The following is a 21,804-nucleotide window of genomic DNA, read 5'->3' on the forward strand; positions in this document are numbered from 1 at the left end:
ACAGGGACTGGCCCTGCTTAATGCTGAGAAGCCCTCAGCAAAGAGATTACATATGTGAAAAGCATGAGAACAGGGCTGAAAATGCCAGGCTAATGCTGAGGAAGAACACCTAAGCTTTGCCAGTCTGCCTTGGTGGGCAAACCCCTGCTTTTTTTTTTTTTTTTATTATTATTATTTTGGCAAACCCTGTCAGCCTTTGCCAGCCCTAACGAGTGAGCGGACTCTTCCAGTCCTCTCCTGTCCTCTTCCAGAGATATCCTACCACATCTGTATTGCCTTCTCTTATTGATTTTCTCTCTCCCTACTTTCTGACACCTGTATGTTTTCTTACTAGGGTGCATCTGTTTCAAGCTATCTGGATCTGCTTTACTTGTAGGAATCCACTACCCTGTGCTTTGTCTAAACTTTCATGTGTGCTTCAATCTCCAGAGTTCAATTGCTGTCCAATTCCTAAAGACTTTACCTGTCTGGTAGGCACAATGTGTTTGAAATACATAAATGCCTGATGTTTCATTAAGTTGGTTCTTTTTCAAAAAACTAAAATATTTCCCAATGTTGTCATGAATTTAGGTAAGAAAATATTAGCTTTTTGAACACGTGTTTTACAAATACCCTCTCAAGTGCAGCAGTTAGCAAGTTTGTAAGTTTGTAAGTTTGTTTGCCATATTTGTACTAATGGCTATTTTTGTTTTCTTAACACTCACCTGAGGTTAAATCTAAGTTAACCACAGAAAATGTTGAAAATTGTTTTCAAACTTTTCTGGAGCACAATTAACCTAGTATTTTAACAGCTGGCAGCTGCAGTAATTACTTTTAGATTATACCTAAAGTCTGTTGAAATCTAATTACTCTGATCTATGAACCAGGTAATTAAGGTAAAAACTCCTGCATTTTCTTAGACCTCATTAACTTATTTCCTTTGAAAATTGTTAGCTAATGATGGTACATTAAGAGTTTATCCATAAAATGACAATGAATAATTGAAACCTCTGTCCTGGGACATTAAAGGACAGAACAGTGTTTAACCACTCAATATCTTGATGATTATTGCTTAATTTACAGTGCAAACATCATGCAAGTTTGGGGAGAAAGGACTGATCAAACTGGGAAAGTGGCCTAGAAAGACACAAATATTTTCCTTCTCATTGACCCGGTATCCAGCAAATAATCCAGGACTGCCACTGGGGTGCGGAGACTCCCGAGAAGCACCACAAGCTGCTGATGTTTCTCAGCTGTTCTGGACCTGGAGTGCAGGTGCAAAGAGAAACTCAGGCTTGTGCCCAGAGGGAGCAGGGTGGCTGCCCATTTGGTATGGAAATGCTGCGGTTTTAGTGTTGCTTCCAGGCTGCCTTGCGCAGCTCCTGCAGCATGGGGACACGCTGCAGCAGGAGCCCCAGGGGCTGCTTCCCCATCCCAGAGCTGCTTGCAAGCTCTGAGATACAGTGTGCTGTGGCTCCACCTGCAGCATCCTCCTCTCTCCCCAGCGTAGAGCTTGTGTCTCAGCTAAAGGATGAGCTTTTCTCTTTCCTGATATCCATGGAAAACTTCTGATTGCTGAGCCTGTGTCAGGAAGTCAAAGAGAGGGTGCTACATGCATTTCTCGCCCCAAGTCAGGGTGTATTGAGAGGCCAATGGGACACATTTAGTAACCAAGATGCTAGGTTACTGCCAAAAGAGCCAGGGCAGACCTAAATGGTGGCAAAGAAAAGCTGCTTTCTGTTATTTTGACATGATTCTAAGGCTTGTGTTATTTTGAACTATAATGTAGCTCAAGCTGTAACCTGAAAGGATGCAGCTGGCGGAGGCTGTGCCACCATCCTGTGCCCTCCATCACGGAAAGGGATCTCCAGCCATGCCTGCTCTTCCAGTGAAGTTTCCTCAACCTCTGATACCAAGTTTTTATAATTAATTCTTCATATTCTGTTATCACCCAGAAGACTGGGAAAGCATCTGGGTCTGAGTGTGCTAGACATCAGGACAATGCATACTGCAAACTCAGTCCTTTTTTCTCAATAATCACATCTAATGTACAAGTGGAAAAGCAACCTGTGGCTATACAGACTACATAATTACATAAATTGGTAGATAGATCAATGTTTTCTCGTGGTAAGTGTAACAAATCTAATAACAGAAATCTTTACTGGTCATGTAAGAACTTTTGCAGAGTAAGCTCACTGAATTCAGGACTTCTCAGGACTGGCTCCTGAGTACCAGGTGAGGCACTTATTTTTTACACAGTATCATAGGAAGGAAATCCATTTACATTCAAGTGTTTAATCTGAAAAGCCTGATAGGTTCAAAGTTATTTGCAGCTGGTCTGTAAAATAACTTTGGTGAGAAACTGTCAAGGCATTGTCTTGGGATCATAACTTCAAAGAAAAGTTTTGGGTGATCATCTTTTAGACCATCAAGGGCCCAAGTAATTACATATCTGGTGGGATCCCTGTATATAGGGGAAAAAAAAAAAAGAAAAAGAAAAAGAAAAAGTCTGAAACAGAATATAATTTGCCTTTATTTATTTTTTTCTCCAATAATGATACATTATTTCCGAAGTCAAAAAAAAGTATTAAAGTCAGATTTTCTGTGAGGCATTTTATTTATAAGGAAACAAGTTAAGCAAATGAGCTAATTAGGAAAATTAAGGATAAAAATATTGATTCAATATGAGAGAGATGCACACATGGCTACTCAGGAAATCCTGCTGTAAGAAATTACCAAGACCAGTTTACCAGATACATAGCTGCTACAAGATTAAATCAATCAATGTTGGAACTGCTTTTTCTCAGGAAACTGCGTGCTGTCAAATCAACTCTTTTCAAATCATTATATGTTCCCACTGGGTCAAAATTCTGGCCAGAAGCCAAGTCTTCAATCAGTTTTCGGCCCATTTTTCTTCCTGCTTCAGTAGACATAGCCTTTTTCCAGAACTTCAACAGCAGTCCTCCTTGGAAAGAAACGCAACATGACATTGTCAAATTAACATGGAGCACACGCAGCTCATGGCTCACAAGGGATGAAGTGTACGTCTAGCAACAAACACCTACCAATCTCCTGTCGATAGTGAAATGTAGACAAAGCTGGAACACGCCAATGGGGTAATAATTGCCTACAGCTATGTAGGGAGACACAGGCCATTCGTGCAGCTCAGGTTCCTTTGTATTGATAGACAACTTGGCTTATTCCCTTGTCACCAGTGTTGCAAGTCAAAATGATTGAAGATGCATGTTAGGGTCTTGTTCTGCAACTGCACATAGCTTCATAGCTTATGAAACAATGGCCTGGTGGTTACAACCATGCACATCACTGTTTTCACTCTAAATCTACCAAGATTTTGCCCTTCTGCCCAGCTAAGGCCTCAAGCTAAAGAAGCAAATGACCCCAACATCTTCATCCAGGCAACAACCAGTTGTTCTCCATGAAGTGTGCCTCACCCATCCAGCATTAGCACCAGTTTGTACAATGCTCATTGCCTGGTCCCCACAACTCAGTGCTGATCTTTATGATGGAAACAGGGGCCACAGGGGAAATCTAAGAGAAGGAAAAAAAAAATGTCTACAAGAAAACCAGGAGGAGTTTAATTACTCTCCTTATTCACCTGCAAAACATAAAGAATTGGATTCCCACCATATTTTATCAGGGAGGTGGTGAGGTAAGAAGAGAAGGCAGCAGTCTGTCTGCCCTCTTGCCTGTCCTGGCGGCCATGGAGAGCCTGCCCTACTCCAGGTAATCTTGTGAGGAGAGCAGGAGAGGTCTCAGCTAATGTGGCTGCTGACCATCTGCCTTCAGATACCCCTGAGGGGCAGAGCACGAACAGTAAAGCTTCTTCTGTCTGTTAGTGGAGAAACTTAACAGGCAGTTGTTCTGGGTTTACATGGCAAGGTTGGGGGGTAGGGAAGGGGAGCAGAAGGGGTGTCCTCTGTGAGCAGAGCCCAGCAGCTACCCTGTGTTAGATCAGAGCCAGCTCCAGACACTTTGAAAAGGGACCTGCTGCTGGCCAGGCAGTGACACTTGTTGCATGTCAAGTAGAGCAGATTTAAGAAAGTGGAAAACTGCTGTGTAACAGCAGCTGGGAGAAAGGAGTTGGAAAATGTGAGAGAACCAGCCCTGCAGGCAGCAAGTGAGGAAGGAGGGCAGGAAGAGTTCCAGGCACCACATCAGCAGTTCCCCTGCGGCCTGTGGAGAGGCCCCTGGTGGAGCAGGCTGTCCCCCTGCAGCCCATGGGTCCCACACGGAGCAGATCTCCACGCTGCAGCCCGTGGAGGAGCCCCCGGTGGAGCAGGTGGATGTGGCCTGGAGGAGGCTGCGGCCCATGGAGAGCCCCCGCAGGAGCAGGCCCCGGGCCGGAGCTGCAGCCCGTGGAGAGGAGCCCACGCAGGAGCAGGGGGTCTGGGGGGAGCTGCCGCCCGTGGGGGACCCGTGCTGGAGCAGTTTGCTCCAGCAGAGAGTGACTGTGAAGGAGTGGAGGAGACGAAGCATCAGGGACTGACCGCTGGCCCCACTCCCTTGTGCTGGTTGGGAGGAGGTAACAGAAGAGGGAGGTGGATGGAGGGGGGGAAGTATTTTTAGTTTGCTTTTGGCTTCTCACTGCTCTAGTCTGTTATCAGTAGTCAATAAATTTCATTAATCTTCCTACGCTGAGTCTGTTTTACCTGTGACAATAATTGTTGAGTGATCTCCCTGTCCTTATCTCAACCCATGAGCTTTTTTTTCTTTGTATTTTCTCCTCCAATTCTTTTGAGGAGGTGGAATGAGAGAGCAGCATGGTGGTGTTGAGCTGCCAATTCGTGTGAAATCACCATAGCAGCATAGCAATGTTTCCATATGGCTCCCTGCTAAACTGGGAGAGGCAGCTAGAGGGAAATAAAGGGTAACCAAAATGAATCAAGAAAACAAAACTCACTGTGGTCTGGACAGGGTCCTATCCTATGAATTACTGAAACCTTCTCTCTTGTGCTGAAGTTTGCAGCACCACAAGAGGACTCCGCTTCTCACAGAACATGTTTAAAAGTTTGAAGAATCTGTCTCTACAAAAACAGTATGTCACTTTTTGTCATCTGAGTGCTGTAGCAACAAGTTCTAGCTTTTCAGATCCCCTCTGAGACTGCATATCCAGACCCACATATAGTTAAATATAGTTTAGAGCTCCATTTCTGATCTGCAAAGCTATCACCAGGTTGAGATAGCTTGCATTTAACTCTCACTGGAATGCAAAGCCCATTCCTTCAAGGCAGTTACGGAAATCTCCAGCCTGCAAAGCCAGGAATTTCAGCTACTTACTTAGTTGTTTACAGCTGCACCCACGTGAAATATCTTCATCCCTCTCTTTCCTCCTCCCTACTGCCTTCAGCATCCATGCCTTTTCTCTCTCCCTCCAGTGCTGCCCTCATCTGCTCCACTGCCCTGGTTCTTTGCTCCCTGCTTGCTGCCCTGTTGGTCCTGCTTTTACTTGCTGTGCTTTCCTTCCCTCCCACTGTGGGGACGCGACCTGGAGATAGGTAAAGAAACCCTGAACTATGACATAAGCTACAAGGCACAGGACAGAGCTGTAAAGTTCCTTATTCAAACTATGAGGCAACCCTCACATTATATGCAAGGGAAAACTCTGGGATGCTCTTTTGTAACACTGAATAGCTTCATCAAACAGCCTTTTCCAGGTATAAATACATCTAGAGAGAAAATTTTCACTGAAGTGTATAGACAAAAGATCTCAAAAAAGTGCTATGGCTCTGAATACTAGCTTTACATCATATTTTTATGTGGTGTTTTCCTTTAAAGATTCAGAATAGCTTTCCTTCATAAAGGACAAAAAAACAAAACCAGCCAACCAAACAACAAAACAAAACAAAACCATCCAGCCTAGCCGTCTCTACGAATGAACTGAAACCTCGGAAGAGTGTAATTCTATGTCTCACCGCTGGATGGTGATACAGAACTTATTTTAGATAAAGCGATAGTCTAAGAATAACTGTTTTACTGGGGGAGGTATCTTCTGATAGACAAAAGATTGAGCGAGAAAACAAAATAAAACAAATAGCAACAACAAAACAACAGAACACTTGCTGACACACAAACCATTGTTTGTGATAATTTCTCCATTTTTTTTCTAACGACTTCAACTGATCTAGTAAGTTCATTTACATTTTTAATGGTTCCAAATTTAAATGATGAAATGCAAGCTAGTGTTTGTTTGTAAAGTTCATGTGTAAATTAGAGGAAAAAAAAAGTGTAAGGTCATCTGTTCCAACATATGATGCCTTTGTCTCATGTGAAATCCTTACCACGTACCATCAGTGTTATCCCATTGATGCATTTGCTTTCTGGTGCATTGTTTACTTGTGGCTGTATTTTCAGCTCTGCTGTTTTATCTCCAGGAATTGATTATACTATATTGAAAATCACCGCATTCATGTGGAGGAAGCTATAGAAACAAAGAACAAGACAAAGTGCATATGGTGGTATGGTGGTAGGTGGGGCTCTTACCTGTTAATTGATTTGCTTTGTGGAGAGCTCTCATTGAGAGCAGGACTCTGTTTTGCTGTGGACTGAAGCCACTGATGGATGGCAAGACATCCCCTTCAACAAGCATCCTCTGAGGCAAGAAAGCCTGGAAGTTGTTTGTGGTTTGTAAATCTGTACAGAAATGTGTGGCTGCAATGAAATCTACAGCATTAGCCCAGTCTTCACCAAAATTTGCTTCTGGATCAGGGAGATATCTTAAGCTGAAATAAATCAAAATAAAAATGTAACAGATAATTGAAATCCACTGTAGAACACGGTAGTTTATCATTTATCCCAAATGTGTTTTGTTCATTATAAAATCCTGAGTGGTCTTGGTGTCACAGTGACTTAAAGTCTCTTTCAGCACTTTACACCTAATTTCTCCTGGCATCACTGCCTCTGGCCAGGTTAGACACTGCTTCTGGCTTAGGTCCTGGCTCCCAGAGAGGAATCACCGTCTTTTTGTTACCCCATAGCCTGCCTGCCCCTTGCAGCCTAAGGCACAGGGGCTTCATGTCTCGCTAGATAACCCATGCTCCTACAGAGTGGATGAGCAGAGCCTAAAGGGCATCATCTCTCACCCATTATCTTGTGCACCAAGGGCGTGGAAGGGTAGAGCCTAAAGAGTGGAAGCCCAAAACCTCATACAGTCTTTGTTCAGACATTATCCTTACAAACAGTCATGGGGGTGGGAAGGTCCCCCTGGCCACCTCTCTGATTCCCATACCTGTCCTGGAACTTGGGCAGCGCATAGGCAATGGAGGCAACATGCGCCTTCCACATATAATGGAGAGCGTCATCCAGTATGAAGGAGGAGAACGTTGCAGGGCCCATGGCTTTTTGCTCTGTAGACAGCAGATACTACAGCAGCAGGGAGGGAAAAAGGCAGAGAAATGAGAAGGTGGTTCAAACCCAATAAATTTTTCAGACTTATGTATGTATCACACAAAAGAGTAAGTTTGCAACCTAAGGAAAACTGTTTTTGAGTAGTTAGAATGTGTTGCTTTTACTTTGTAAGTAACTGTAATATCTGACAGAGGAAGAAAAGGATGATTAATATAGATTTATAAAGTGAATTAATGTTCTCACTGAAGTTAAAGGGATTTGCCATTCTTCAACTTCAATGGAGCGTTTTTCCCACATAATGTAGGCATTCTGTCAGAATTCAGTGGACTTGTGTATCTGAGTCTATCTGACTTGTGTATCTGAAGCTTCCGTGCTAAAATATTGGATTCCTTGAAAAATTGTTTGTACTCTTTGAGCTGCAACTGCTGCAGATTTTCAAAAAATAAGAATGAGTCTTAATGGTTATCATTATGGCTATTTGAGGAGTAGATCGTTTATAACAACCTCCTAAACATACTGTTTACGATAAAGAATCTGAAGAAAACAAATCCAATCTTTCTCTGAAAACCTCTCCCTTTGCTCACAGTTATCAAGAGAAACTTACAGTTCTAATTTTCTGATTGTTATCTATTACTTTACTACTAACAAAGACATTGAATAGAGAAGTCTATCTTTAAAAATAGTCATTAAATCTATGAAATAAGAAATATTGATATCTTTGGGATTAGAGAGCAACTGAATAAGGAGGAAAGAGAATATGTACTTGCATAAATAAATACCCTTCTCAGTGAAGTTTCAGAACTTCAAGTTTTTTAGATGTTCAGAGGAGTAAATGAGCCCTACAAAACCAACACGAGGCCATTTCTCAAGGGTAATGTTCTATCTTAAATGCTAATGTTAGCAATTTAACATGTTAATAATAAGACTACAAGTATAACTGTTAATGAAACAGTGTCTGAGGACAGACACCAGAATAATTGTGTCACTCTATGTCATGCTTTTCCACTTTTCTATTTCTTACTTTTTTATCAAGATGTTATTGAAAGCAAATCAAGCTCCCTAAATCTTAATATTTTTAAAGTAATATTCTGGTATCATCTCCTACAAAACATGAAAAGTAAAAAAGTAAACTTGTTTACTTCAAAATAGGCCTTCCACTTATCCATGAGCTCAGGAATGCGAGAACGGCAGTCAGCAACACTATAGCAGAAATCATCTCTTCGCTCCTCTGGTGGCAGTAATTCTATCTCATATGGCACCTCTCGAAAGAGGCCAGCTTCCACTGCTCCCAGAAAAGGTATGACAGCCAGGTAGTAATTCATACCTGTAACAATAATTTAAAATGCAGAGGCACTACCCACTAGCAATGAAAAGTTCCCACACAGAGAAATGGAAACTCTCCAACACCAAATGCGGTCATTTCAAATTGCCAGTGATACAACTATGTTCAGCAGTGAGATAGATGTATGTGCTGAAATGCACTAGTGATGATATCTGTATTGATTCAGATATGATTTGCAATATTGGTTTATATACTGATTTGCAATATTGATTTATATACTGCCCGTTAATAGTCTTGCATGAGCTGACAGTGTGCTATACTTTGCAGAAATGGAAAAACTAAAGGTAAAATTAGATCTTTATAGGTTACCATGGATAGAACATTAAAAGCTTTTGAAATGCTAGTTGCAAACTGAGCACAGAAAATGATGATCAGGGTGAAAGATGAAGAGGTCCTCCAACATGACATCACAAGTATTGCTTTCATAAAAAAACTCTGTATACATCCTAAGAATATAAAAAAGGAAAAGGCAAGTCCTAGCAATATTTTCCTGGAAACTGATTTTATTTTTAAAAGAGACATTTCACTCATTGAAAATTTGGAAATGACCTCAGTCGATTTGGTATGATTTATTTTAGGATGATGGCTTTCTGTGGTCTGATCCATAAGTTAGAGCAGTCAGATCCGGTAGGTAGAAAACCCAGATTCAGTTCCTGCCTGTGATGGACCACATCTCCTGTGAGAGTGCCCATACAGATATTTGATGTCCTTCATGTAGGAAGAGAATTTTAAATTCTCCCCTTAATTGCGTCCTTCTCTGTAGAAATAAATTTTAATGACTTTCAGTGAAGAACAGGCTAAAACCTAGGTATTTTCCCTCCTGGGTGGATAGCTCTGAGCCATTGAGCTGAGAAGTCATTTGCTCATGCTTAAGCAGTGTAACAAGGACTGTCTCACACACCTTGTGGCATATTAAATATGAATTTCTGGTTTAAGCTCATTCCTGGCTTGGTATGACTATGCATGCCAGACGGGCTCACCCTGAAGGCCAATCAAAAGCACGTACATCCTTAGAGCAGTAAGAGGCATTTCTGTGCAGTCTGAAACACTTTTTGTGTGTTGCTTCTGCAATATGGTAAATCAAGACTGAGTTTATATATTTTCTGGAGGCAACAAAAGTGGACAAAAGTGGTATCAAGCAGACTTGCAGTGTTTAGAAGTAAATGAAGAGCAGGAATGCAGGTTTTTGTTCCGGGAAGGTCCCCTACTTGTACAGGGCTACGCAATGACCCTTCTTACTTGTCACTGTGTGGGACACCTTCCCCCAAAGTACCTAGTCCCCCTCAGAGATAGGAAACTGAACTTAGCAGCTGGATTGAGTATCACAGTGAGCTTTGATTTTACTCTAAATTTACGTTTTACATTTACTCTGTGCTCATGCCTTTGATCACATGAAGATATATATATTCAATTGCTGGTTCACAGACAGAAGCTTCATTCAAAGAGCCTCTACAATAAAGCACTGGCATGGAGGGAAGGGACAGAGCCCTTCACTGCAGCTCGCCTGCAGGTCTTCTGGAAAGGGGGACTTGTGGCAAGACAGCAGGAAAGCAGAGGGAGCAATGGACAGAAGTGATGGAGGGAAAATGTACTAGGTGAAAAGGAGGGGACGGCCTTCTCTTTCTAATGAAGGGAAAGAATATTAAAACTAGAAGCCTTTAAAATATATATATATATAAGAGTTTTACATAATTTTATTACAATAAGTTATAGGTATTGATTGTAAGTTATAGGTCAGGCTTTTTCTTTATTCCTCCTGTCCAACCTGCCAGTTCCATTTCTGAAAAAATAGTAGATAATCTTTCCAAAAGAGTCGGTTCCAGTTTCAGGGGGAAAAAAAAAAAAAAAGTTTAAAATTATTGTCTTTGACTCAGATCAAATAAAAAGGAATTTTTATTGTTATTATGTTATATTATGAAAGAATATGTTCATTCAGCTTTTCAATAATGGAAATAAAACCATCCTTCTATTTAGACTGTATGAAATATGTGACTCAGGTTCGGTGCAGACAAATTATTTAAATATTTCTGTTCTATCAAATGAGAAAATTCAACTGTTATTTATGTTTTTTTCACGGGCTCAGAAAAATTACCTTGTAAGACCAACTCTGTGAAAATCTATGTACACATTTTTTGAGAACTCTTTTTCCGCATAGCACACTGGCTGTAAATAGAGCAGACGGGAATAAACTACACGTGCGGCCTCTTCTTGCAGTTAACTAGTGATAGAACAAGAGGAAATGGCCTCAAGTTGTGCTGGGGAGGTTCAGGTTGGAAATTAGGAGAAAATTCTTCTCAGAAAGAGGGGCCAGGCATTGGAATGGGTTGCCCAGGGAGGTGGTGGAGTCACCGTCCCTGGGGGTGTTTAAGGAAAGGCTGGACCTGGAGCGTAGGGACATGGTTTAGTGGGTGACATTGGTGGTAGGAAGATGGTTGGACCAGATGATCTTGGAGGTCTTTTCCAACATTAATGATTCTATGTGTACTTAGAATCATAGAATGGTTTGCACTGGAAAGGATCTTAAAGATGATCTAGCTCCAACCCCACTGGCAGAGGGCAGGGACACCTCCCACCAAACCAGGTTGTCCAAAGCCCCATCCAACCTGGCCTTGAACACCTCCAGGGATGGGGCATCCACAGCTTCTCTGGGCAACCTGTGCCAGTGCCTCACTACCCTCTGAGTAAATAATTTCTTCCTAATATCTAATCTAAATCTCCCCTCTTTTACTTTAAAGCCATTACTCCTTGTCCTATCACTATATTCCCTGATAAAGAGTCCCTCTCCAGCTTTCCTGTAGGCCCCCTTTAGGCACTGGAAGGCCTCTATAAGGTCTCCCCGGAGCCTTCTCTTCTCTGGGCTGAACAACCCCAACTCCCTCAGCCTGTCTTCATAGGATTGGTGCTCCAGCACCCAGATCATTTTTGTGTTCCTCCTCTGAACTTGCTCAAATAGATCTATGTCCTTCTTGTGCTGGAAGCCCCAGAGCTGAACACAATGCTCCAGGTGGAGTCTCACGAGAGCAGAGTAGAGGGGGACAATCACCTCTCTTGACCTGCTGACCATGCTTCTTTTGATGCAGCCCAGGATATGGTTGGCTTTGTGGGCTGCAAGCTCACATTGCCAACTCATGTCAAGCTTCTCATAAACCAACACACACAGGTCCTTCTCATTAGGGCTGCTCTCAATACTTGTACTTGAGACAAAGAGCATTGTAGTATTGGTGTCTTTTCTATTGATGCTTAAAGTGTTACTCATTTGGATGTCCTACAGAACAATAAATGGACACCCTTGACTTGCATGAGGCATTCCAGATCACATCCTTTCTTGTTCTGCAGAGTTCTTAGAGAAAAGCAAATACAACTATCCTTTCCTTTCTATTTAAAAATCTAGTTACAGTTTGCTGTCCCACACACCATAATTTCTCCCATGGTACTTTCAGAGGATGCAGTAGACCTACACTTACATCCTACAGAAGGATAAGAAACTCTGCCACATCTACCACTATTGATGCAAATAGCACTGAGTTAGTGAGCACTTTGGCTGAGTTAGCTCACAGCTATTCCTTCAGTAACATTTGTTACTTTGTTTTTTATTGGTATTGCTTAACACAAAGGTTGTTCCAAATATGATTTGATCTCACCATCACTGCTTCCTACAATGTCTAATATTTTCCTAGGTGCAAGTGAAAGACCCATTTTTAGTTACACTTATGGTACACTTTTTTACAAATAAATTCTTGTGTCTCGTGCTAAGAAAAAAAACACAGACTATCAAAACCAATTACTTGATCGCTCCACTTCAACAGGGGGAACCTATGAATTAACAGAATTATCAGAACAACATGGGGATTTTAGGGGTCTTTTTTTTATTAATCTGGATGTGTATTTTCAGACATGTTGAGGAAAACATTGAGAGTGTCAGTGATATTGATGCTGGAAAATCAGATCTTTACATTTTCTCTCTCTCTGTCTTCAGTTTGTTGCTACTTACTGGAATAATTAAAATAATAATAATGATAACAAAATTTCAGCCTACTAGAATTCCAAAGCCAATATTAAAGTGAATAAAAATTGTCTTGCAGCTTATGTATGCCATGTCAAAATAATAACTGTGTTTTTGCTGGATACTTGAGAGCCCACTGGAAAAATGTTGTCACTGTGATGAAGATAGCAAAGATGTTTGAGCATTGTGGACAAAAAGTCTCCCTTTCTTTCATTTTCTGTATCCCTCCAACCACAGTGAAGTTGTGGAGATGCAGCCTAAGGCAAAAAAAGTCCTGTCAGGTTTGTATTGTCTGGAGAACAAGTCTTACGAGGAGCGGCTGAGGGAACTGGGGTTGTTTAGCCTCGAGAAGAGGAGGCTCAGGGGAGACCTCATCGCTCTCTATAGGTACCTTAAAGGAGGCTGTAGCGAGGTGGCGGTTGGTCTATTCTCCCACGTGCCTGGTGACAGGACGAGGGGGAATGGGCTAAAGTTGCGCCAGGGGAGGTTTAGGTTGGATGTTAGGAAGAACTTCTTTACTGAAAGGGTTGTTAGGCATTGGAATGGGCTGCCCAGGGAAGTGGTTGAGTCACCATCCCTGGAGGTCTTTAAAAGACGTTTAGATGTAGAGCTTAGTGATATGGTTTAGTGTAGGACTTGTTAGTGTTAGGGCAGAGGTTGGACTAGATGATCTTGGAGGTCTCTTCCAACCTAGATGATTCTGTGATTCTGTGATTCTGTATTGCTAAGGGTGATGCAAGAACCACAAAGATTCCTGGTTGACATTCTCACACTAAGTTTTAGTTTGAAGAATTAGCATTTAAACTGAAGAACTCTGCTCTGGAGTGATTGAAAATGGTGATTTCTACAAGTGCCTACAAATACAGATACCCATCATGGTATTCCCCATGTTTTCACTCATATTTTGCTGTCTTGCTGCAAGTTTTCAATGAAGAACTGTGTAGCACTGCAATTACTTTGTAGTATAGAAGTCCAAGAGGAAGAAAGACTCTGAATTGCCTTCTAGGACACTAATCATACTTCGGATAACAGTGTAATAGCATATACTTACAGGACCACCAGCTTCTTACAGATATGCACAGGTCTCCATCTTCATAGCCACAAGAAGTCACACTTGAAGGATCTGCTAGTCTGCCTGAATAAAATGAAAGAATGCACAAATATTTCTCAACCTTTTTTACATGAGAAATCCCACTGAGAGGGGAAAAAAATTATACCAGTAAAGCGTGCAAAATTTTGCTCAGAGAAGCAGAACAATTACTGTTGTTCTGCTTTATAAAATACTGTTGGTACAGTAGTTGAATTTCTCAGTCAATATTTCACAGAACGCATAGTAATTTGACTATGTTTTACGGTTCACATTGTAAAATTCACTGTAAATATATTCTGAGAGTTTATGGAACTATCTGAAACTAGGACATCACAATGATATTTTTATAGAGATATAAATATGAATGTGCATACGGACATAAACACACGCACAGCTGATGCATCATTTTCAGTAGCTGCAAGGCTGCTAGTGTAGGAGAGCTGTTTAATGAAGAGAATAGCACAAATTAAATGTGCTAGTAATTGTGTCACCTAATTGGGTTGTGTGATACAGAATCCCTTCCAGTTTAATGATGCATACAAACATTGCCTTCCTGTTAAGCTAAGCATGCAAACATTGTTGTATCTGATTAGCAGAGTTTTCAAGCATCTGTGCCATAACAAACATGCAAGACATTTCACAATTATCTGTGACAGCACGTAAGGTGTATTTTACTTTGAGCACATGACACAGAGGAATAGCATAATTCCTTAAAGCACTTGGATATGTACTTCACGTGGTACGTAGTCATTTAGGGAGTCAGGAAAATTGCTTTAAGAACATGACATGAAATTGCCATGGTCAGCCTCAATGACATGAGCGATTCCAGAAGTTCTCAGCCCCTGTCCTGCAGAGCACTTACTTTCTGACAAGTCAGATGAATACAGACATTGTCACTTCTGTCAGATCAGAAGTGAAGTTCATTGCATTCTTTAAAAGACAAAACAAATTTTCTTTTAGGCACCTGATGCATTTTACTCAAAGAGAAAATGGAATCATGAACCATCTGTATAAAGATTATCCTAATTATCCTCTCCATCTGACTGGACAGAGGATGTGTTGGAGCATGCTAGCGGCTGAAGCCCATGCCTTTCAGTAGCAGAACATCAAGAGCAGGAATTTGCAGTGGAGAGGAATGCAGTACAATGTGACTTTTTTTTTTTTTTTTTTAAGAGTTGCAGAAAGACTTGATTTTTTGTTTCTTTGTTTCTTTCCTGCAAGAACCTATTTCCACACAGGCCATCAGTAGGCATCAGTAGTTCACTGGTGTGCAAGGAAGTTGAATGGAGAAAGACAAAGGTAAAGAAAAAAAAAAGTTTCAGAATTACACATGAAATTTACCAAAGATCATTAACCTAGGCATTTGGGGACAATAGAGTCCTGGAAAGTATTGGTGATAATTATGGGATATGTCTAAATTGCTTGCATCTTGAAGCACTAACTCCACTTCCAGGTCTACACTCCAGGTTTGTGCTCTCTGTTCCCCATTATTTCTTGTGCTTAACATGATTATTTCCATCTTCACGTTTATCCAAGCTATCCCAATCTTTCTCTGTATTGACAGTGCCTCCCAGATGTACATCATTAGCAAGTTTGTGCATGATTTCTCATTAGCAAGATTTCCTTGCTATTTTTTTTGTAACAAGATTGTTAACAGAAAAAATAAAGGAGCAATTGTTCTCAAGAATGATAATTGAAGAACTCTGAGCATATCCTTCACTTTGCTGTAAACTTCCCTTAACAACACTCATCATTAAACTCTCCTTTAGGTGCTCCATTGTCAGATTTACAATTCCCTTTTTCTGTCTTATTTTGGAGAGTGTAACTAACGACTTTCATTCAATGTTTTGATTCTACAGAGGAAGGAAATGCATTTCTAGACTTGGGTGAAACATCAATTATATCATAAAAGAGAATACCCAGTTAGTCTAGAAGAATCCATTTTAGATTAGCATAAACTAATCTATCCCTTTTTATATTTAGCTCTATGTCTTTTTTAAAAAATTCTTTTCTCTATTCCTATTCCAATGTCTTACCTACTGTTAAGGTAAGAATAAGAATATTTGTGCCCTTTTTCCTTCTTCTTAAGTACAGGTAATACTTTTCCCGCTCTTCAGACATTTTAGCACCTGAAACTTTCTTAAAATCCTTGCTCCTGGATTTGTACTTCAATATGCCAATTCCTTCAAGTGGGAGTACCCAGTTTCCTCAGTTTGTGTAGGTAGGACACTTTCAGTTTAGCTCCATCTCCAAAGTAATAATTTCTGTTTCCATAATCTCATTCTTATCAGCTATTCTGGCTTGCCCATCAAGACATCCTGCCTTGCCAATATTGTCTCTACAATAAACTTGGGCAAATCAATGATTTCATTTTATGCCCATGAGTAGGTCATTACAAATATTTGTACCACTCTTACTAAAGTAGTAGCTTCTAGCCCAGCTGCCTATCAGGATTAAGCTTAAATATTTGCTAACTTTACTACTACACACACTAAAATTTAGACCTTTCTTCTCCCCTTATCCGTCAATATTTCTTACATTTCTTTCTGTAAACTGTTTTCTAGTTGTGTGATATTTCTCCTACTATTTTTTCCCTCTTTTCATTCATGTAATTTCAAAAATATATCTCTTTGTCTATGGACCAATTATATGAGAGCAAGTCTTTATCTGTCTGTGTAACCAGTTGCAAATCTCCCTCTCTCCCATCATGTCCATCATCTCTATTTGGGAACTGTCACTGCAACCAGGCACAGCTTCACTTTGCAGATGAGGCCACACTAGATAACCAGATTGTTTCCAGCAGTTCCCCACTCAAGTGTAGCTTCTGCATCCAGGTACCTTTGTCTCTGCCACTCATTGGATCAACTCTCCTGCTGCATCAGTCATCCTCTTCATCTTCTCTTTCTTTTTCTGCTTAAAATCCAACCAAATTCTCCTTGCCGCTCTCTGCTTTCCAGCTAGTTGCCTGCTCAGATTTTGCTTTCTCTACCTCCTTTTCCGTAGACTTATTGGTTAATTTTCAGTTAGGTGCAATTAAATGCTGGCAGCCTTTCTTCACCACCAGCTACAGTGCCTCTCTTTTCTTCCAGGTGAACATATACCTTCAGTAAAAGCAGGACCTCAAGAAACCATAGAGCACAACCCATAAAAGAAAAACCAGGCGTTTGCTTACACATGGCAAGAAGGATTTAACACCAGGCACGAGTTTCTACAAACAACACTGCCTGTTATTCCCTTCTTCCTGCCTTTCCTGGTTGCTAGAACAAAGCAAGTCAACACCAGCTTTGTGTGGAAGGTTTCAGTGCATGCTGCCTGCCTGCGAAGCAGCGTGGGAGAACAAGTTCTCTAACAAAGCCCTAGATAAGGTATTGCAGCTTTAGCCTCAAAGGACCTTTTACAAGTTTCTGTCTCTGCTTTCCCAGCACAGCCAACTAGAGAACAAGAATGACCACCCCAGAAATCAACCTACTTTAAAAAAAAATAATAATAATAAAATGTCTTTTTGTAAAAAATATATATTTTAAAATGTGTTAAGGCTACTTCTAATCTGATCAAATAAGGCAAAGAGGGCAAAAAATTCTTGGTGGGAGAGGCAGGCTTTCAACAATATGTATTAGAAATTAAACTCAAACCACCAGCAAAAGATCATAACATTAGCAGCCAAAGAAAGCCTATCAGTTAACAATTTATGAAGTGTACTGCAGAGTACAGACCCTAATATCTACCTGCAACAAGCTGGAAAGACTGGCAATATGTTTTCAAAGATTTTCGGATACCTGAAATACTACCCTCTTCATTTGAGATGTTAGTGTTTCTAAACCACGGTCCCTCTGGATTCCAATCAGTTCTATGTTTAGTAATATCTTTTCTTACTAGTAAATCCAGTAGTAGAAAGAAAAGTGTTGCCTTCATTGAGAATTTGTCTTCCAAATCACCAGCTTAGCACTCTATGTAAAAAATTTACAATATGATGCTATAGGAGGCTTGCAAGGCAGAAACCTCGGGAAAAAAAAAAAAAAAACCTCTCCCCAAAGTGGGTCTGGTAAACAGTTAGCTGTTCTAGCAACTTAACGACACAGTTCATACCTGTACGGAATTGCCACCCATGCTGCAACGGTAATCCCCAGAGAATATTGCCAAAGTTTTGGGATCCAAAGTTGGTAAAATATATGGCTGAAGAATTTAGCAAGCTCTTATATACTCCCAGTCGTTCCCGATAGTTCCAAGGATCGATGACAATTTTGTTGCCCTTAACTGGGAAATTCAGCAGGTTTTCAGGGACAACGTCCCACAGTGGGGGATAGACCTGTTCTCCAGTGTCATCGTTGTCACTCTGTGCTGCTGCAGCAGCTGCTGGATTCAGGGTAACAGTTGCTATGAGAAGAAGAGCATGTATGCCACCGTAGGTCCGCATTGTGGAGGTTTGTGACCCAGGTGTTTGTGGCTGCAGGGCTTTTATCATGAAAGGTGAGGGCTGGGCAAAAAGGATGACTCAGACTGCAGAGGTCTGCTGTCTCCCTTCCTTCTTTCCTGTGACCCTGACCTGGCATTGCCAGGTGAGCAAGCTGTGAGTAATGCTTCTGCCTCTGTCCTCCTGGTGAGGTGTGAGGAGCTAGAGCAGATGTTTAAGGGAGATCAGCCTGACAAGAAATGTATGCCCACAATGTATACCCACCCTCCCGAAAGACAGCCATGCTGCGGTACTGCTTTGCACAGTAGCATTATGAACCTTTCTGTCCCTGTGATTTTTGCTAATTGCCATCTTCCCCTTTCTCTGCCTAGTTCCTCCAGGTAAAGATCAGACAGCGGTATCAGAGAGCTCACCCCTAAATCAGACACAGGGCTGAGTGACTCCAGATGAGGTGCTTTGAGGAAGGTCTGGGTGCCCACCAAGGAGCAACAGTGGCATAAGCCACGTGCTGCCTTTGATATCTTTATATTTTGGTCTTGGGACAACTTTCTACAGCCTTCAAACCATGAAATGTCGTAAGTTCCAGGCTGGTGTGTAGCAACTGTCTACCTGTATTTTTAGTGTCAGTTTGTTTTGTGTAAAAATGATCACCATAAAGACCTGAAGTCTCCTGTTAAATCTCCATGGTCTTGCAGACTCCAAAAGCAATACAAAGGCCACCCCTGCACTGATAAAATTGGTATTTGAATTAGTTACACTTCAACATAAATGAAATTGTCAAGCTACCTTCACCTCATCTACTTCTAGGATTGTATAATATTCAGCTGCTTTTTCTCAGATAAGGAACTGTTGCAAAACAGTAGTCAGCAAACAAATGTATTTCTTATCTTTGTAGCCATGCTTTCACATGAGAAAAATTGCAAATGCTTACTTTCTTTGAAGCAGTTCTGTGATTTGGTCAGTCTTTGTGTACTTAAAGTACCCTAAACACACAACCTGGATGACAGCAAGATGAAATTGTCTGCAAATTTGAACGGTAGACCTGAAAGAAATGTGTAAGTTCAGTTCAAAAATTTTCCATCTTTTCTATGTATTAAGGAGACTTTCTAGAAAACAACATAATTTTTTCAATGGTTGATTTTTATTTGTGGCTCTACTGAGAAAAACAACAACAACAACCAAATAAACAAAGGTTATTGAAAAAGCTTGTTCAACCAAATAGAGACTAGCATAGACTTGAGAACACTTTTCCTAATCGTGGTCCCTTATAGAGATTTCAAATGACCAAGTTTTCCTTGTATTAAATTTGAATGAATGGAATTTATCTCAGCAAACTGTGAACATTTCAAGATTAATCTAACTATGCAGATTTCTTCTATGGCCAAAGCAGAGAAACAGGCATGTCCAGAACATTACTCTTTTAAAATACATCACTGAGATGTATTGTTCTTGGCTGACTGTAAAGGGAGTTGAAATTTAGGCTTAGTTTCAGACATAAACATATAGATTAAATAAAATTAATATTGTTGTTACTTAATTTTCTGTAATAATTTCAGAAATGTTTTTAAATTTAGTTGTTTTTTCTTGAAAGAAGGCATTATATAACATAATCTTGAAGGTAAATGCCAAGAACTGCACTATGTATATATATATATGGCTGTAACTGAGGTAATGAGCAGTGAATCTCACCTGAAAAGCAAGGATGATAAAAGGCATTATCAAAAGTGCAAGATATATAGAGAAAACCTATGATTCTATGAAATAAAGGGTGCAAAGTCTATAATCATGCTAGGATAGAAATTTTGATTGGGAACATGAAAGACTGATTAATGGTGGGGATTATATTCACCATCACTAAAAAAGTGCCTGATTTAGGAGTCTAAATTCTCTATGCCTTTATACAGTCAAAGTAGAGAATTTGAGTTCTCTTAGTGAGAACTGCAAAAGTGATTTCAGTTTCATTGCTTACAGTAAAGAGACGTGAAAAAATACCTTCAGTTTTCACAGAAATTCCATATATATACATCCTGATGGCAGATTTGCATGTAGCAAATTGACTTGTTCCAGATTTGTATGGACCTTTACTGTGGCACGAAGCCTGTCCTCCACTCTGTTATCTAGAAAGGCAGTCCCTGTTAACACTGTTCAGGGCAGGAATACAAATATGAATTACTAATCTGGATGCAAAAACATTAAATTATCAAAAGACTTAATATAATAATAAAGAATTATATAAATAATAAATAATTAAGGTAAATCAATGACATAAATGCCTGCCTTATGCCAATTTTAGAGCTAAAGTATAAAGATTTGTTATACACTACGTGATATAAGTTGTAAAATACAAATAACTTCTGATGAATTCCTTCGTCTTTTAAAGTCTGAACCTTTTGTCTTTTGCTAACAGGACTTTAACAATCCAATTCATCTTTAAGAGTTCAATTTCAAGGGAAAAAAGAAAAAAAGAAAAAAAAAACATAAAAAATATTCCTGCAAAATATTATAATTAATTTTATAGATCTTGCACTATTTTCCCACTTATCGTCATGGGCAAGTAAGTTGCAACAGTTTTTGTAATACTTTAAGGACAACAGCTTGCCTTTGAGAAGTCTCCAGACTGGCATTTCAAGCTTGGAAACCAGTCATGTTTGTTTACCGCCTTGAGCAGAGGAGAGGATTCACGTGGTGTCAACAGGAGCTGAGTGGTGCCAGTGGCAGGTCTTGAGTCATAACCATTACTTTGGGGAAGTCAGCATTTTAAATGAGTGGAATATTAAGGAAGACTATTGGTAATGTCAGCATCACTGTTTTGTTCACCACTGTTTTAATAACCACTCCACAATTTACTTGGTATGGCTGTGCCCTTACAGACACTGTAACAGAATAAAGACCTGGAAAATCTTGTGGATAGTGGTATGCTGAACTGATGTGTAGTTGTTACCAGGTTTCAAGAGAATACACCATACTTTTCAGGTGGGTTGCACAGTTTTATTCAAGATAACTGCAGAACTGCTGATAAGCATCAATACTAAATTAGATTAGCTGAGGTGATGTATTAACAGCACTATTTCTGTGTCAATGGAGAAAACCAGGATGTTGAAATGAAGCTTATAAAGCTTAAATAAGATACCATCATTTATGGTGGTGTTTATCTTATCCTAATGTTAGTCATGTAACAGCTAGGCATCATGTCTAAGTTGTATAGGTTCCTTATACAGTCAATGCAGAGAGACAGACACTTCCAGTAGGTAATGCATCCCATTTTGTTAAAGGTTCCTGAGGTGTTAATAAGAATCTCTTTCTGGATATGTCAACCTCTTTGCATTCACTGCAGATAAAGTTTAAACAGTTATGTGTCTTTTATTTTTATTTTATTTTATTTTATTTTTTATTTTATTTTAACTTTTTTACAAACAGTTAAAGTTAAGTAAATTGTCTCTTACTCTTAAAGAGTGTACTATTTGGAATATAACAGTACTTGGTGTGTGTGTGTGTTTGTGTGTGTGTGTCAAACAGAAAAAAACATGCATATGAAGGCTGTAAAATATCAAAGTATCCTCAGTGAGTGCAAAGAAGGAGAGCAGTCAGAGGGATTTTGTCCAGCAGTCTTTCTT

At 40.1% G+C, this 21,804-nt stretch overlaps 1 protein-coding gene across 1 annotated transcript; it reads right to left on the minus strand.

The window, feature by feature from the left end:
• Positions 1–2,513: 2,513 nt before the first annotated feature.
• C3H6orf58 (chromosome 3 C6orf58 homolog) lies at positions 2,514–18,678 on the minus strand. Its single transcript, XM_013175350.3, has 6 exons — positions 17,866–18,678; positions 13,741–13,824; positions 8,484–8,668; positions 7,226–7,359; positions 6,481–6,719; positions 2,514–2,944 (listed from the first exon to the last, which is right to left on the minus strand). Exons 1-6 carry the CDS (start codon positions 18,239–18,241, stop codon positions 2,757–2,759), a joined length of 1,206 nt encoding a protein of 401 aa, XP_013030804.2. The 5' UTR covers positions 18,242–18,678; the 3' UTR covers positions 2,514–2,756.
• Positions 18,679–21,804: the final 3,126 nt, after the last annotated feature.

This window comes from Anser cygnoides, chromosome 3 (assembly GCF_040182565.1).
Source record: "Anser cygnoides isolate HZ-2024a breed goose chromosome 3, Taihu_goose_T2T_genome, whole genome shotgun sequence".
Lineage (NCBI taxonomy): Eukaryota > Metazoa > Chordata > Aves > Anseriformes > Anatidae > Anser > Anser cygnoides.